At 60.5% G+C, this 15,482-nt stretch overlaps 1 protein-coding gene across 4 annotated transcripts; it reads right to left on the reverse strand.

The window, feature by feature from the left end:
- Positions 1-1,750: 1,750 nt before the first annotated feature.
- Positions 1,751-13,135, reverse strand: PUS1 (pseudouridine synthase 1). Of its 4 annotated transcripts, XM_054510585.2 has the most exons (7): positions 13,019-13,135; positions 12,430-12,661; positions 10,685-10,822; positions 7,360-7,476; positions 6,665-6,767; positions 3,393-4,084; positions 1,751-2,050 (listed from the first exon to the last, which is right to left on the reverse strand). In XM_054510585.2, exons 2-7 carry the CDS (start codon positions 12,649-12,651, stop codon positions 2,021-2,023), a joined length of 1,302 nt encoding a protein of 433 aa, XP_054366560.1. In that variant the 5' UTR covers positions 12,652-12,661; positions 13,019-13,135; the 3' UTR covers positions 1,751-2,020. The 4 variants fall into 4 exon arrangements, with proteins under 4 accessions (XP_054366560.1, XP_064434249.1, XP_064434250.1 ...); XM_064578179.1 differs by lacking the exon at positions 7,360-7,476 and having other exon boundaries at positions 13,019-13,134; XM_064578180.1 differs by lacking the exon at positions 13,019-13,135 and having other exon boundaries at positions 12,430-12,883.
- Positions 13,136-15,482: the final 2,347 nt, after the last annotated feature.

Here is a 15,482-nt window from a genome sequence, read left to right on the forward strand (position 1 = left end):
CGGCCCTAACTTTCTGCGCCTTCCATGCCCAGGGAAGGATCATGCAACCCAGGAAAAGGCTGGCCCCAAGGTCAGGCTTGCTCCCCTGAGGTTCTGGAGAGAGTGAGGGGCAGGTACCGTCATGTGATGTCGGCAGGGCTCTATGGAGGGGAGGAGCCATCAAAGCCAAGTGGCCACTAGAAACCCATCAGACCACTGATTCTGCATCCACAGCTACTCACACACATGAACAAGGACGTACAGGGATGGTCCGGACAAAGGCCCGGCAGCACGCGGGGCAGCATGGATAGTGAGCCACCAGCAAGAACAATGCAGACTTTCACGGCCGCAAAGCCATGCTACGTTGGGACAAGCAAGAGTCAAGTGCGTTGTAAGCCACCATCTGTGTGAAGAGACGGATCAGATGAGCTCATCTATGCACAGAGCTCTCTGCGAGAGGCCCTAGAACCAGTGAGGGAAGGGCTTCTCTCTTCTGTACTGTTACTGCAAGCATATTCGTTACTTAAAAATGCTGCCCTCCCAGGGATCCTCCAAGGTGGCTACACAGGTCATCCATTCACTACCTGGAGTCACAGTTGGGAGTTATGTATTCTAGAGGTTTGACTGATGCTCAAACCAAGCTCTTGCAGCCTTTCATGGGAGAAGCGGTGGTCCCAGCAGTTATCTGGGCTGATTTTCTGCCCTTGGAAATGACTTAGCAAAGAGCCTTGGTTATCCCGGAGCCCATTACCACACCTAATGCCAATCTCCGCACCTCCTCCAGACTGCCTTTCCCCAGCGGCCCCATCTGCTAACGGCCCCAGGTCCTCAGTCCCTTAAACCTGAAGCCCAAGGCAGCCTTCTGTCCTCCCTCCTGTGCTCACCTCCATCCCCTTGGCAGCAGGAAGCCCAGCTGCTTTTCTGGCCCCACACACCTCACTCACCCTCTGCACACACAGCCCCCCCCTTCACCCCGGCCACCACCAGCATCCTCAGTGGTCTTCCTGATGATACTCACGCCATCCTGTCTGTCCGTCCGGAAGAAGCCCTGGAAGAGATCTGCCCGGTTCCGGGCACACATGGGTGTGCCCACGCATGCCCCCACACGCCACATGCGTGCACACAGCTGTGCATACAGGCACCGTGTACTCACAAGCACACGCGCGTACCCAGGGTATGGACGCCGTACGTCTCGTGCGTGCACGCATCATTAGGTATGTGCTCACATGCCCACGCATGAACACCAGCACGCACACACAGAACACACCACTTCCCCACGGGACACCGCCCGTGCCTTCTGCAGACATGCCCAGGGCCTGCCCGTCACCCAATCCCCCTTCCTCGCTGACAGGTCACTTCTGGGCTGTGCTACAGCGTTGGGTAAAAGGCATCTCCCAGCATCCCTTGCAGCTAGACCGGACCCCATGACATGCCCTGGACAATGAGGGGAAGAAGCTACTGGTGGGTCTTCTGTTGGGAGAGCTCGCCGAGGGCCACGTCTGTCCTCTCGTCTGTCCCCCTCCTCCCACCTGGGACGTGGGCAAGGCTGGGGTGGATGTGACCAGGAGCAAGGGCTACGCAGCCAAGCCACCAAGCCCGGTCCTGAGGGCCTGACGGCCAGTCCCGTAGGAGCCTCTTGCGCCCACCTGCTCTGGCCTCCGCCCACCAACGCCCCTCTGTCCCTAACAGCACGCAGCACTCCCTCCCTCCCTCCCCTCTCTGGAGGCTACAAGCATAGCAAAGACCAAGTAAAGGTAAAAAACGGCGTGACTTTAGCAAAGTTTGTACTCATTTAGTAAGAAACCTTTAAAAAAATAGTGTCTTTACATGCTGAGGTGTACACGGTTAATGCGTGAGCTGAGAACGGATTCGCAGCAGGTCCTCCCTGTGAGGAAACCCAACGTGACGCGGGTCTCAAGACCCTGAGGTTGCGTGGCGGCAGTGCGGCTCCCCCATGTCGGGAGGTCGGCCTGCGGCGGCGGCGAAAGCTCCCGGCACACGTTGAGCCTGCCTGAAGGCGCTCCAGCGGGTGGCCACCACCTCAGTCACTGTCTCCTGGGGGGCCAGGCACCTGCAGAACAAGAGCAAAGTGTGGGTGCTTCCCCCCTGGGGGGCTGTCCGCGAGGGGCTGGGATCGGGGCCACCCCCCCCCCGGCCCGGCCAGTCATCAGGCACACGGGCAAGCACTTGGTCTCAGCCCGACTCCTGGCCCCCACACCAACAGCTCCAGAACCTGACCTGCTCAGGGAAAGCCAAGGCTGGGGACAAGGGGGTCATCACGGGGCTCTGTCAGATCCCCTCAGGGGACACAAAACGGGGCTACTCCCAGCGGGACGAGTGCAGGCCCTCCCTCAGGTGTGAAGACAGCAGGAGGCGGGAGCCTGTCCCAGCGGGAGTCCAGCAGAGGGCACGTCTGGCCCCCAGCTCCAATCTGCACACACACTCCACCCGGCCTCACAGTGCCTGGGAGAACTCGGCACCATCAACACTCACAGACTAGAAGATTCCACATAAAATCCCGGAATGCCTGTGTCTCCTGGGAAAGCTTCAGCTCTCCCGGCGTGGCCCTCCCCTCGACGTGGCCGTGAGACGGGGCAGGAGTGCTCGCGCCTGCCGGGGTCCGATCCCCATCACCTCCCTGACGCCACGGCCCCTCGTCGTCGCACCTGCACACCTGCTCTTCCACACCTGGCCCACCTGGCCAGCTTACCCTACCTGCGTGGGTGGGTTTACAACCCCAAGTGTGCGGGAAGGAGCATGCTTTTCTGGGTGCGAAGGCGACGGGAAGCGCTCTCCCAGCGCTCCAGGTGGGATTGCGCCCGTGGAGAGCTGCTGGGCCAGCAGAGAACCCAGGCTCAGGGACGTCTCCCACCCCAGGGAAAGACTCCAGCTGCAGACTACGGTTAGCTCCAGGGCCTCACACACGTGCCCTCCTCCTAACACGCTCCCCTGGCAGGGACGAGCCGCCGGGAGCCATGGCCCTAGCAGGAGGGCACATCAGACAGCAACCACCTGGAGCGGGCGCCAAGCACGCCACGTGCCTCTCAAGGGACCCCATGTTCCAGAGCAGGTGTGACAACAGACACACGCTGAGGACCTCACAGTGTTCGTCCTCACACCTCTGTCCCACGGTCGGGAAGGCAGGCCCCCGAGCGCAGCCTCTGTCCGAGGTCACTAGGCACAGAGTGGGGAGCAAACACAAAGCAGCACTGTGGGGTCGCCAGCCACCCGTTCCAACGCCCTGGCCCTGCTCATCCGTGCTGTGTGACCCCAAGAGCCTGACGCACCTCTCTGCGCCTCAGCTTGCTCGTCTGCACAATGGACACAAGGACACCAGTGTAGGGCAGGTGAGAAGCTTGGCCGAGAGCCTGAAAGGGAGCCCCGGCCTCCAGCCCCACGGCCCCAGCGCCCACCTTGGTGCCTGGGCCGGCGGCCGCGTGGGCACTGGCGTTGAAGTCATGCACGGGCAGGGTGCTCAGCCACTGGGCCATGGACCGCTCGTGGCGCTCGGTGCTGATGATGGTGGGGTAGATGTGCTGCTCCTTGAACGCCGTGACCCCCGCCTCCTCCCGCGTCCAGTCCAGCGGCTCGTGCAGCCCGTCGTTGCCGAAGCGCTGGTTGTACTTCTCGAAGTGCACGCGCTCCAGGACCAGGCCAAGCCCCGGCGCCTTGGGCACGTCCACCTTCGCCTCCCCCCAGCTGCGCTCCAGCACGCTCTCGGGGGCGTAGCCCTTGACGATGGCCACCACCAGGCCGACCATCTTCCTGATCTGGTGCGTCATGAAGCTCTGCCCCTTCACCTTGATCACCGCGAACTCCATGCCCTCCCGCACGAAAGGCTCCTCACAGAACATGTCCAGGATGTAGCGCCGAGCGCTGGCCTCGCGGGGCCCCTTCTGCGAGGTGAAGTTGTGGAAGCTGTGCGTGCCCTTGTAGCAGGCGAGGAGCCCGTTGACGCGCCGCAGCGTCTCCACGCTCAGCCGGTAGCTCTCGTCCTGCACGTCGTGGTCCTTGTGGGCGAAGGCAAACGTGGGCAGCATGTAGAAGTACGTCCTGGCGTCACACTTGTTCTTGGAGTTGAAGCCGCCCGTGACCCTCTTCAGCCCTTGGGGGGAGAGGAGGCAAGTGAGGACAACGCTTCCCTGCCCACGAGCACCTGCACCAGACGCGGGCCCGGCCTCCATGCACCGAGCCCGCACGCGCCTGACGCTCAACGGCAGAGTTACGCAAACCAACTCATCAGAAACACCGGCGGCTTATTAAAACCTGGGGTTCACGGAGGGGCAGGGAAGCGTATGCTCAGGCCCTGCACAGCTCTCCACGGAATCCACTGCGGACCCAAAAGCATGCCCTATGGGTTGTCCTACGCGAGGCCACCAGGCAGCAGCAGGGCTAAGAACAACAACTACTACAGACAACTTAGAAGTCCAGCGAGAGAAACACGATCACACACGTTCCAGATCGTCGGCAGGACGAAGCAGCAGGCAGCCCCCGAATGCCAGAGGCCCTGCACCCTGAGAGCGGACAGACCCAGCAGGTGCTCAGCAAACACACTAACCAGGAAGTGAAAGAATAAAGACAGGGCGCCTGGGTGGCTCAGTTGGTTAAGCGACTGCCTTAGGCTCAGGTCATGATCCTGGAGTCCCGGGATCGAGTCCCGCATCGGGCTCCCTGCTCGGCGGGGAGTCTGCTTCTCCCTCTGACCCTCCCCCCTCTCATGTTCTCTCTCATTCTCTCTGTCTCAAATAAATAAATAAAATCTTTAAAAAAAAAAGAAAGAATAAAGACAGAACGAAGCACGCAGGGCTCTACTCGTGCGTGAGAAGCACAGAAGTGTACGTGTGCATAGAGAATCTCCCCGACGACACACAGCTACGGGCGAGGACCCGGAACCAGGGGTGCTGCCAGAGCTGCACCAGGGCCCCACGGGCAGCTGCAGCCGGCCCCGCCCCAGGGCTCCTGCCCTCCTTGCTCTCACTCTGCTGTCGTGTTTCATCTGGGGGTAATTTCAGGTTTTCCTTGTCGCCTGGCATTGAAAATTCACTTTTGTCTGCGCCGAGCATCGCCAGGATGCGTCGTGCAGGTGGCCGTCTGCCGGGATCAGCACCCGGGCTGCCTGATGGCCGCGCTCTGGGGCCGCAACGAGGGAAACCACCCCGCATGCCAGGTTGCATGACGAGCGCCGACGCCGCAGTAACTGTACAGGATTCGGTGTTGTTTTAGCAAAACTGGGGCCCGATCTGTGGACTACATGGAAGACCTTCTGGTGCAAACACATCAAGGGGCCTTCAGGGGAGTTTACTCAAAGAGGAGTGTCCCGGGAGGGGACCCTCCCTGCAGGCAGAGAAAGACCCCAGCAGAGCAAACAAAAGCCACGTCACGTGCGAACACAGATGTCCAGTAGCAGACAAAGTAATTAGGAAGCGTTACCGACTTCACGGTAACAATCTCCGTTTACTTGCGCCAGATGCCCACGGCAGCTTTGTCCGTGGCGATGCAGAAGCCCAGTGCCCTCGGGGGCACATGAAGAAACCGCGAGCAGCAGGCCCGCGTGACGGGGTCCACACAACACCAGCTCCGTGAAAGCAGCCAGACGTGTGACCTGATTCTGTTCAGTAAAGCGCTAAGAGCGTGAACTAACCTACGGCGACAGACGCAGATCAGTGGTGGCCCGTGAGGAGGGGGTGGGGCGGAGGGGCTCACGGTCCTACCCGGGATGGTTCCCCAGGCGTGGGTGCACATACGTGCGCACGTCAAAGCTGTGCGCTTAAATACGGGCTTCATTATACATCAGTTACATCTCAAAAGATTTTTTCAATTGGCTGCTTAAAGGAAACAACGCAGCGTGGTTGGTACCACACGTGGTCGTACAATAGGCCCCCATCAGCTGCAAGGCCGGGGGGATGGAGGCGGGACGCTGCCGTCGTCTTCGAATGCTACAAAACGCGAGGTAAGAAAGACGTTCTAACAGAGACGGCCACCAAGGCCACCAAAGAGCCCGTCTGCAAAGACGGGGTGGCAGGGCACAGTTAAAGTCAAGGGGCGCGTGGGGCCGAGATCAAGGTCAGCTAGCCACACGGCCTGGCCTGCTACAGAGGGTCTGCCAATTCCTGCTTTAACCCCCCCAAGCAACCACTAAAAAAACCACAGCCTGTTACACCTACAAGGCAACCGAGGTGATAATCAAATGGAAGTATGAAAAACGTTCATTAATCCAAAAGAATAAACAGAAGAAAAGAAGAGCACAGAAGAGACAAAAAGCAACAGACGGCGATGTCTACGCCAACCAACCAACCCGAGAACACAGGAAACAACCGGCCCGTGCACGCCACTCAAAAGAAGAGAGTCAGATGGAATCGTTTTAACAAAGACTTAAAAATCCTGTTTGTCAGGCTTGTTATAAAAGGGAATCCTCACCCGTTTTCAGCTTTACCGAATCGGGACTTTTGCGTCCAGTGTTTGGTTCAAACAAGGCGCTGCCATGAAGGGAGCTCCCAAGCGTGTGTCCAGCTCATGCCTTCCGGAGGAGGGGACAGCGACCTCTGAGCTGACTCACCACCTCTCCTACCAACCGCTCAGCAACCGCCCCGGCGTCCTGATTCCACACCAGACAAATCTGGTGAGGCTTCACATCCCTGCGAGACCAGCCACCACGCGGCACGTGGCCCTGCCCTGCTGCGCTTACCCAGTATCCGAATGTGAGGCGGAAGGTGGCTGTTGATCTTCTCTAAAATGTCGTCAATCAGCCACACCTTCAGGGACACGACCTGGCCGGCCGCAGACACACCCTGCAAAGGAAGCAGAAGGGTCAGGCACACCCTCCGAAAGATGGTCTCCTGGACCAAGGACCAGCCACCGCTGCACCGTTTCCTGTACAAGTTCTGGCTTTAGAAACGCATTTGAGGGGCTGGTGAGACCCGAGGATGGCACTCAGTCCGCCAAAGAGCCAGGCGAGCACAACCGGGGAAGGATCACCGATGGCCTCGGGGCCCTGCGAAACACACGTCATGCAGGTAGGAAACGAAGGCCCCCTCGGCCCGGACTCCGCACGATGTGGGGAAAAGAGCAAGCGATTCCTTAGGAGAATGGGAGGCCGGGCAAGGAAGAGCGGTCGCCCCACCTCGCCCACGGTGTCGCTGCCCCTGCTCCAGCTGCCCGCTCACCCGCGCCCCTGACGCTCCACCTCGCGCTCCAGCACAAGCCCACACCATCCACATCCCCCATCTCGTCTCCCCTCGTCGTGCGGACAACGGGTGCAGCCCAGGGGCCTTCTGAGAGCCCACGCTCGCCCAACTTCCAGGCCAGCGCCCAGCTGTAATCATCCTGATTTGCCCCGAGCGACCACTGCCCATCTCTCCCGGGCCGCGTTTACGAGCTCACCGTATCACAGCGCTTCGGCACCAGCGACAGGCCAGGCATCCACCAGGGGTCCTGGAACGCGTCCCCCACAAACCGGGGGGGGACCACTGTGCCATCTAAGTCAGGACAGCAGTTAGCCTGTGGAACAGGGACGGGGGGACGGCGTGGACAGCGAAGGGGAGCTGGTTACACAGGCAACTCCCAGCGGGGTGAGCACGCTTCCCCACCCTGACGCCAGGCCTTTGTCTAAAAGCCAGCTGTGTGGACGGTCAGCATGACAGGACCGTGTGGGGACAAGGAAGTGGACAGGATGGCTCCTGGGGGGCAGGGTGCCGTCCTGGGCGCAGACGCGCAGACGTGCGGCTCAGCACCACCCACATCACCGCACACGCATCATCGGAAGACGCTCCACAAACCCGTGCCAAGAAATGGACTGAACCACACCTAACATCCCTGCCCAAAACTTTATCCAAATCCAGTCATGACAACAATCGGACAAATCTTGACTGAGAACATTTGTCAAAACTACTGGCCTCGGGGGGCGCCTGGGTGGCTCAGTTGGTTGAGCGACTGCCTTCGGCTTGGGTCATGATCCTGGAGTCCCGGGATCGAGTCCCGCGTCGGGCTCCCTGCTCGGCACGGAGTCTGCTTCTCCCTCTGACCCTCCTCCCTCTCATGCTCTCTGTCTCTCATTCTCTCTCTCGCAAATAAATAAAATCTTAAAAAAAAAGATATCATATAAAAAAAAAACAAAAAACAAAAACTACTGGCCTCGGGTGCCTGGGTGGCTCAGTCGTTAAGCGTCTGCCTTCAGCTCAGGTCGTGATCCCAGGGTCCTGGGATCGAGCCCCGCGTCGGGCTCCCTGCTCGGTGGGAAGCCTGCTTCTCCTTCTCCTCCCCCCTTGTGCTCTATCTGTCGCTCTCTCTCACATAAAAAAAATCTAAAAAACAAAAACAAAAACAAAAAACTACTGGCCTCACCTGTCCAAAAACATCATGGAAAAACCAAAAAAAAAAAAAAAAAAAAAGCGACAAGGAGACCATCTTAGATCAAAGGGAGCGCCAAGGACGGGAGCAAGCACGCAGGCCGACCGCGGCTCAGGTGCTGGGTCAGTAACAGACCGAGGCTTGTGGTAGCCGCACCCCGGCAGCGCTGGACCGCCCGAGGGGAACTCCCAGGGGCGCTGCCATCCCTGCACGTTCAGGCCTGCGGCTTCCGGAGTGAATGAGGTCCGCAACGGACTCTCAAACGGTTTAAGGGGAAGAAAGGGCGTAAAGAGGAAACAAATGTGGCAAAACGGTATCACTGCTGAATCGAGGGGAGGGCTGGTCCGGCGTCCACTGCGATACTCCCCACACATCTGCAGGACTGACATTTTTCCCAGTAAAAAACTGGGGAGATGGGGATGCCTGGCTGGCTCAGTTGGTGAAGCGTGCAACTCTTGATTTCAGGGTTGTGGGTTCAAGCCCCATGCTGGGTGTGGAGATTACTTTAAAAAGCAAAATTAAAAAAAAAAAAAAAAAAGGAACGGAGATGAATAACACCGCTGTTTTTGTATCAATCATGTGTGTAAATGAAAACATTCTGGGGCGGGAGAGATGGCTAAGGGGCCTGGGGTCCTTGCTGGAGAGATGAAAGTGTCCCCAGACCAGCTGCAGGGACGGCCGCACAACTCTGCGAACATACTAGAATCCCCTGACTCACACACACTGGGCAGGCAAACTGCAAGGAGTAAACTGTATCTCAATAAAGCTGCTTTTATGGGGCACCTGGGTGGCTCAGTCGGTTAAGCGACTGCCTTCGGCTCAGGTCATGATCCTGGAGTCCCTGGATCGAGTCCCGCATCGGGCTCCCTGCTCGGCGGGGAGTCTGCTTCTCCCTCTGACCCTCCCCCCTCTCATGTGCTCTCTCTCTCTCTCATCTTGTCTCAAATAAATAAATAAAATCTTTAAAAAAAAATAAAAAATAAAGCTGCTTTTTAAAGAATCTAATAAAAACTAAGAAAATGCTATCATTTCCTCATCCACAGGGCTGGATGCACAAGTGGAGAGATGAGCTGGGATGTTAGTGTCGGAAGTGTCGGGTTTCTTCAGGTTCCCCAAACCGTAAGAGGGAAAAACATCTGAACAGAACAATCTCCAACAACACTGGGTTAAGCACCTCGCTCTGAAACGCTCTCTCCGTTAGTTATCTGCTTGCCTTCTGCCTTGAAAACTAGCAGAAAACTGTCACTAGGCCAATTAAAAAAAAAAGGAAACTGTAGGAACCACAGGACTCGCGCCTGAGCCGTGGGAAACGTTACCGCGTCACCTACGAGACGCAAACCCACAGTCCCGCGTCTGTTCTCCGCTATCTGTACGACGCACCAGTTCTGTGGTCCCCACCTGGCGCGTGAACCCAGGGGATCTGCTACCTGTGGACCTGGGCGTTGTTTGGCTGCTCAGGACGCTGACCAGCCCGTGTCTGTGTCACATCCCCAGGGACCTCAGGTGGCCACAGAAGCATCCCAGGGTCAGGGCTGCAGAGCGGGGGCAAAAGGCATGCAGTGCACTCTGCATTTCATACCTACCGGAGAAGAGCTTGAGGTCTGTGCCTCTGCCCTACCCGCCTGCCCAGCTCCCCTCCACTCTCCTTGGGGAGCTGCTGCCCATGCCAGACCGACACCCAGGAACACGACAGGGCAAGACTGAGCCCAGGACACACGTGTGAGGCAGTGAGTAAGTGTGCTGAGACCCAATCTTGGGACCGAGTGGACAGCACGGGGCCACAGCCACTGGGGCTCCCTGGTCCACGAGCCGCGGCCAGTGTGGTGGTGACGCACCATGAGTGTGGAGTACGTAGCGGACTGCCAAGCCGGGACACGCACACACGTGCACGCGCACACACAACGGGACCTGTGTTCCCATTACACTGTGACGAAAGACTGTTCTCAAACTAAGCTGAAACAGATGACTCACACCCGGGTCACCTCTTTCCTTTCCCCTCTTGGAAAACGGGACATTCAATCCTCTGTGTACTGGCAAGCTTGAGCTGCGTGGATATCGTGACCACCGTGCGGCCACCTACAGGGGCCACGCAGGAGAATGCACGGACACGAAGTCTGGCCCGCAGCGAGCACCCAGGTCCAGCCACACCTGGACTGGAAATGCTTGAGAACTTCCTGGTGACACGAGGTGACGGCTTTCTTCCCATTTTGGCTAGTTCGGTCTGTGCATCTGTCATTCACAGCCAAGAGTCTTGACGAATAAAGACGCTGACGTGTGGTGTGAAGGACGTACAGATCAGGAGCTTCAGGTGCCGCTCGAACCTGCTGGGGGGGGGGGGGGGGGCAGAGATGGCGCCTACCTTATCTGTCCGGGCGCACCGCTGGAAGGACATCTTCTTCATATCTTCGCCGTGATTTTCAGGAATACAACCCGACTGGACCAGGGCAGACACCAAGTCATCTTCGATGGTCTTGAATTGTGAGGACCCAACATTCCTCTGAAGGAACAGATAGAAAACCAGTTTTCTTCACTTAGTCGCTGCCCACAGATGGGAACCCTGGGCCTGAGCTGCTCCCCGCAGGGTGCCTGGGTCCTGGGCCCACATCTGCGGCCCTGGGAATACACCGTGGCTCTTCCCCGTCCCGTGGCAACTGGGATGGTCACCTGAGAGTACCCAGTCTCTAGAAACAGCCCACCCTGGGCAGCCAGGTCAAACAGCCCACAGAGAGCATCACCCAACAGTTTCCTCCCACCTGGTCAGGTCTGAAACCAGCGCCCCTCTGGCCAGAGACCCATCTGTCGGCAGCAGCGGGCTGCAGAGGGACACCCCCCTTATCACACGGGGAGGCAGACCCCTTGACTCAAAGCAGGAAACCCACCCCAGGATGCCAGAGCTGGATTTGGTATCCCTTCAGCTCATGAGACCAGCCTGTACGACACCCACTGCTTCTAGAGCGTCCTAACGCTATCCTCTCAGGGTGCCCTAAGCACAACCCAGGGCCTGCAGGACCCCGCACATCAATGAGGTCACGGACCCCCTCCGGCGCTTCTCAGAGAAAACCCCCCCCACACCAGGGACACGAGGGCGGATGAGCATCTGCCAAGATCACCCCAGGGGAAGGTCTTCCCAAGGTCTACCCTACGGTCCCCACTGCAAGCATCAGGTCATAAATAAATGCTGCTCAAACACCCCCACGCAGGGGCAGGGCTGCAGCAGCGGGGAAGGCGGCCGAGTGCCAGGCTCCCAATGCGTCCTCCCATCAGCACGGTGAGCCCGTCACTCTCCAACCCCCCACTTCCCTAACGGGGAAACTGAGGCACACAGAAGCTGTCGAGACACAGCAAAGTTCTCCAGGCGGCGCCTAAAGCAAAAACGCACCTCCTCAAAATCAGTCACAAAAGCCTTCCGTCGCCCACGCAGAGCAACAGGGCTGGTCCGTCCCTTCCTGAGGAGTCGGTCCACCCCACACCGCGACATCAGTTTCCCCCGTGTGACCTACTCTCTTCCCTAAAAGGAGACCCGAAGACCCCCAGTTCTCCCGCGGCTCCCGGTGAGAACTGCTGCAGCCCCCGGTGAGCGCCCTGGCCAGGCGCTCCGGCTCGGCACCCAACTCCGTCCTCTGAGACGAGCTTCGTTCAGCAGGCTCACAGGACACAGCGCCCGCGACGCGGAGCCCGCAGGGGCCCCGAGTACGTGCGCCCGGCTCTCCGGAGTTCCCATTCTACCCCCCAGCCCGAGCTCCAGCGCAGGGCAGACGCGGGCGGCGGGCCCTCCCCGCCCCTCGGCCTCCGGGAGGGAGAGCACAGGGAGCCCGTCCCGGGTGCTGCGGCCCCAGGCTGGCCAGCGGCGCGGGGCTCCGGCGCCGCACACACCGGGGCCAGAGCAGGGCTCGGGGCAGCCGGGGCTCCAGCGCAACCCCTGCCCCGGCGGACGCACCGCGCCGCGGAACTCCGGGTGAAGAGCGCGGCCCCGTGTCCGGAGCGGCCCAGCCGGGCAGCTGCCGCCCGGAGAAGGCAGCGGCGGGAGCGGGCGCCCCAGCCGGGCAGCTGCCGCCCGGAGGCCCCGCCTGCAGCCGGCCGGAGAAGGCAGCGGCGGGCCCTCACCTGCATGCCGTGGTAGCCCTTCCCGGAGTAGGCCACGAGCAGCACGATCTTGCGCTTGGGCAGCTTCCTGTGCGGCTCCCCGTCCGGGCTGCTCCTGGGCTTCTTGGCCCGCTGCTCGGCGTCCTCCCAGCCCCGGGCCCCGCCCGGCCAGCCGCTCCGGGCCTGGCGGCGCTGCTCCCGCGCCGCGCCCACGGGGGCGGGCGTCTGCGCGTTCCCGGCCATGGGGGGCGAGCTGCAAGGACACGGCCCGAGTGAGCGCCGCGCTGGCGCGCGCGGCCTGCACGGCGGGGGCCCGGGCGCCGCGCCGCGTTGCCGGGACAGACGCCGTCCCGGGCGCGGGCCCCACGCTCCCCCGCAGGCCCTCCGCAGGGCCCCGGCCGCCGCCCGCAGGCCGGAGGCCGCCATGCGCGGCGGGGAGGCACGGCCCGGCCCCCGCCCCCGGGCGCCCTCGCGGCCGGCGGCCGACCTCCGCAGCGGCCCCTGCCCCTCCGCGCCCTCCCGCCCCGCCCGGCTCCCCCTCGGGCGTCCGGGAGGTTCCGGCCACGCTCGCCGGAACTGGAGGGGCGCGCTCCCACCCGGCCCCACTCACGGCGCCACGGACTGAGCCGCAGCCGGACCACGTGGGCGAAGGCGGAAGTGGGACGCGCGCCCGACGGCGGCCGGGCGAGGACAGAAGCCCCGCGGGGCGGGGCTTGGGGCCTGGGGCGGGGCTTGGGGCCTGGGGCGGGGCGCGGGGCTTGGGGCCTGGGGCGGGGCTTGGAGCCTGGGGCGGGGCTTGGAGCCTGGGGCGGGGCTTGGAGCCTGGGGCGGGGCGCGGGGCGGGGCGCGGGGCGGGGCGCGGCTCCCGGGAGCGAGCAGGTGCGCGCCGGTGCTCCGCACGCCGAGCGCCGCGGGCCCGGCCTTACCGGGGCGAGCACGCCAGCGCCTCCCCAGACTCCGCGTCTCCCACATCCGTGGTGGCCAGGCGTCTGCTCACGCGACACTCTTGGACGGCGCGGTCCTCGGGAAAACCTCGCGGGAGGGCTTGGGAGGCGGCAGGAAGCGCAAAGACAAAACTATGCCTCGGAAGCTCCCGTTCTCGTGCGGGGACGCCCGGGGACCAACCAAGCAGAAGAACAGATAGGGCATCACAAAGTACTGAACGCCACGTACAGAGGGAACCGAAGTACTGGTGCGCCCACGATGTGAGTCTTCCCGCAGTGGAAGAAACCAGACGCAAAGGGCCAGGAGTGTAGGGTCTCATTCATACGCAACATCCACGACAGGCAGGCCCAGACACAGAAAGTGGGTTGGTGTTGCTGACAAGGGTCTCCGCACACCACACCACACTCCTCTGAGCTCAAAAGTGAGGATGGGTTGAGGAGATCATGCAGGTGGGAGGGGACAGCTCACCTGTGCTGAACGACCCCCAGGACAGCCCTCCCCTCTGCAGAAGGGTAGAGCACAGCCCCCATGTGCCAGGGCTGACAAAAGGGCATGGTCACGGGTGACCTGGGGAGCTCTGGGGGCTCAGCAGCTTTAGGAAGCATTGAGCCATCTCCACAGAGAGCACCAATCTTCACACAGGGCACCACCACCCTCTTCCGGGAGATTCCCTCTGTGGGGAATTCTCCCTCCGGGCCCTAGCAGCTCTGAGGGCATGGGCCCCACCCTGGTACAAGGAAATGGACATGGGACCCCAGGCTGTGCCACGTGCAGCCCCTTGCTGGGGAGCCCCCAGCCAGGCCACATCAGGCAGAAAGGATGGAGGCACGTGTCCCTGCAGGAGCCTGCCCCAGGATCCTGGTAGGAGTGAAACGGGCAGGAAGGTAAGCACTGTGCTAGGTTAAAACTGCTCCACTGTCAGGGGATAGAGGCTCCCTGTGACCTGTCGTGTGGGGAGCAGACCACCACTCCTGCTCCCTCCTCAGACCCCGCCAGCTACAGTGGCCAGCCTAAGCCTGGTCCTCCTGGCCAAGGGCCCCTGTAGGCCTGGGCACCTGTGAACATGCCTGGAATGTGCTGGGGAATCGGAGGTCCTCGGACAGAAAGGCAGGAGCCAGCCCTTCCTGCAGTTGCCACACCCCAGGCCCAGCCCTCCTGGGCCCACCGCTTACCACCAAGTTCCTGCACAGGTACCTTTCTAGCAGTTTCAGCCGTAATTGCCCAAATCTGGAAGCACCAAGGCGTCCTTCAGTTGGTGACTGGATAAATAAAGTGACCCATCCCATCCAAATAATACAGTATTATTCAAAGCCAGAAGGAAATGAGCTACGCCAAGACACGGAAAACCTCAGATGTGTCTTACGTGAAAGAAGCCAGTCTGAAAAGGCTACACACTGATTCCAACTCTAGGACATTCTAGAAAAGTCAAAATTATGGAGGCAATAAAAAGACCAGTGTTTGCCAGGGGTTGGGGGAGCAAAGGAATGGGCAGAACAGATGATTGGGGACAGTGATCTACTCCGTGTGACACCATGATGGTGGACACGTAACATCATACAGGTGTCCAGCCCAAAGAATGGACAGCAGCAACTACGGACCAGGCTGATGGCATGTGTCCATGTAGGCTCATGTCCCCCACCAACGCAAGGTGTTCAGAGAGACGGAGGGAGGGCAGGGGAAAGGAGGATATGGAACTCTGAAGCCTATTAATTTAGCAACAAAATGCCATGATTGTCCTAATCCTCAGGGCATTTCTTCCAGTTACTGATAGACCAGGAGCCCCACTGAGTGGAAGGGGCTCCGCCTCCCAGCCCCATTCCCCACCAGCACAGCCCTTCCTGTCTGCAGACGCCACCTGCACACCGCAGGAAGCCAGGCATGGGCCTGACCCCCCGGGCCCCGCCTTCCCAGGCCCCACACTCCACTGCCTCTAAGGCTACCTCCCGCACGCTTCCATGTAATACTGCGGTTAGCCTTTCTGGTAAGGAAATAACTCGCAGAAACAGTATGTAGTTTTAAAAATGCAAATCCTACAACTCAACCGACCTAGAAATGGCCAGTAAGCACGAGAGGATGCTGGAGATCATGCATCAAACCCCAGAGCAGCCAGAATCCAGACAGAACCACGC

This window comes from Mirounga angustirostris, unplaced genomic scaffold (genome assembly GCF_029215605.1).
Source record: "Mirounga angustirostris isolate CCGP_5_RB_7025 unplaced genomic scaffold, mMirAng1.0.hap1 SCAF_14, whole genome shotgun sequence".
NCBI lineage: Eukaryota > Metazoa > Chordata > Mammalia > Carnivora > Phocidae > Mirounga > Mirounga angustirostris.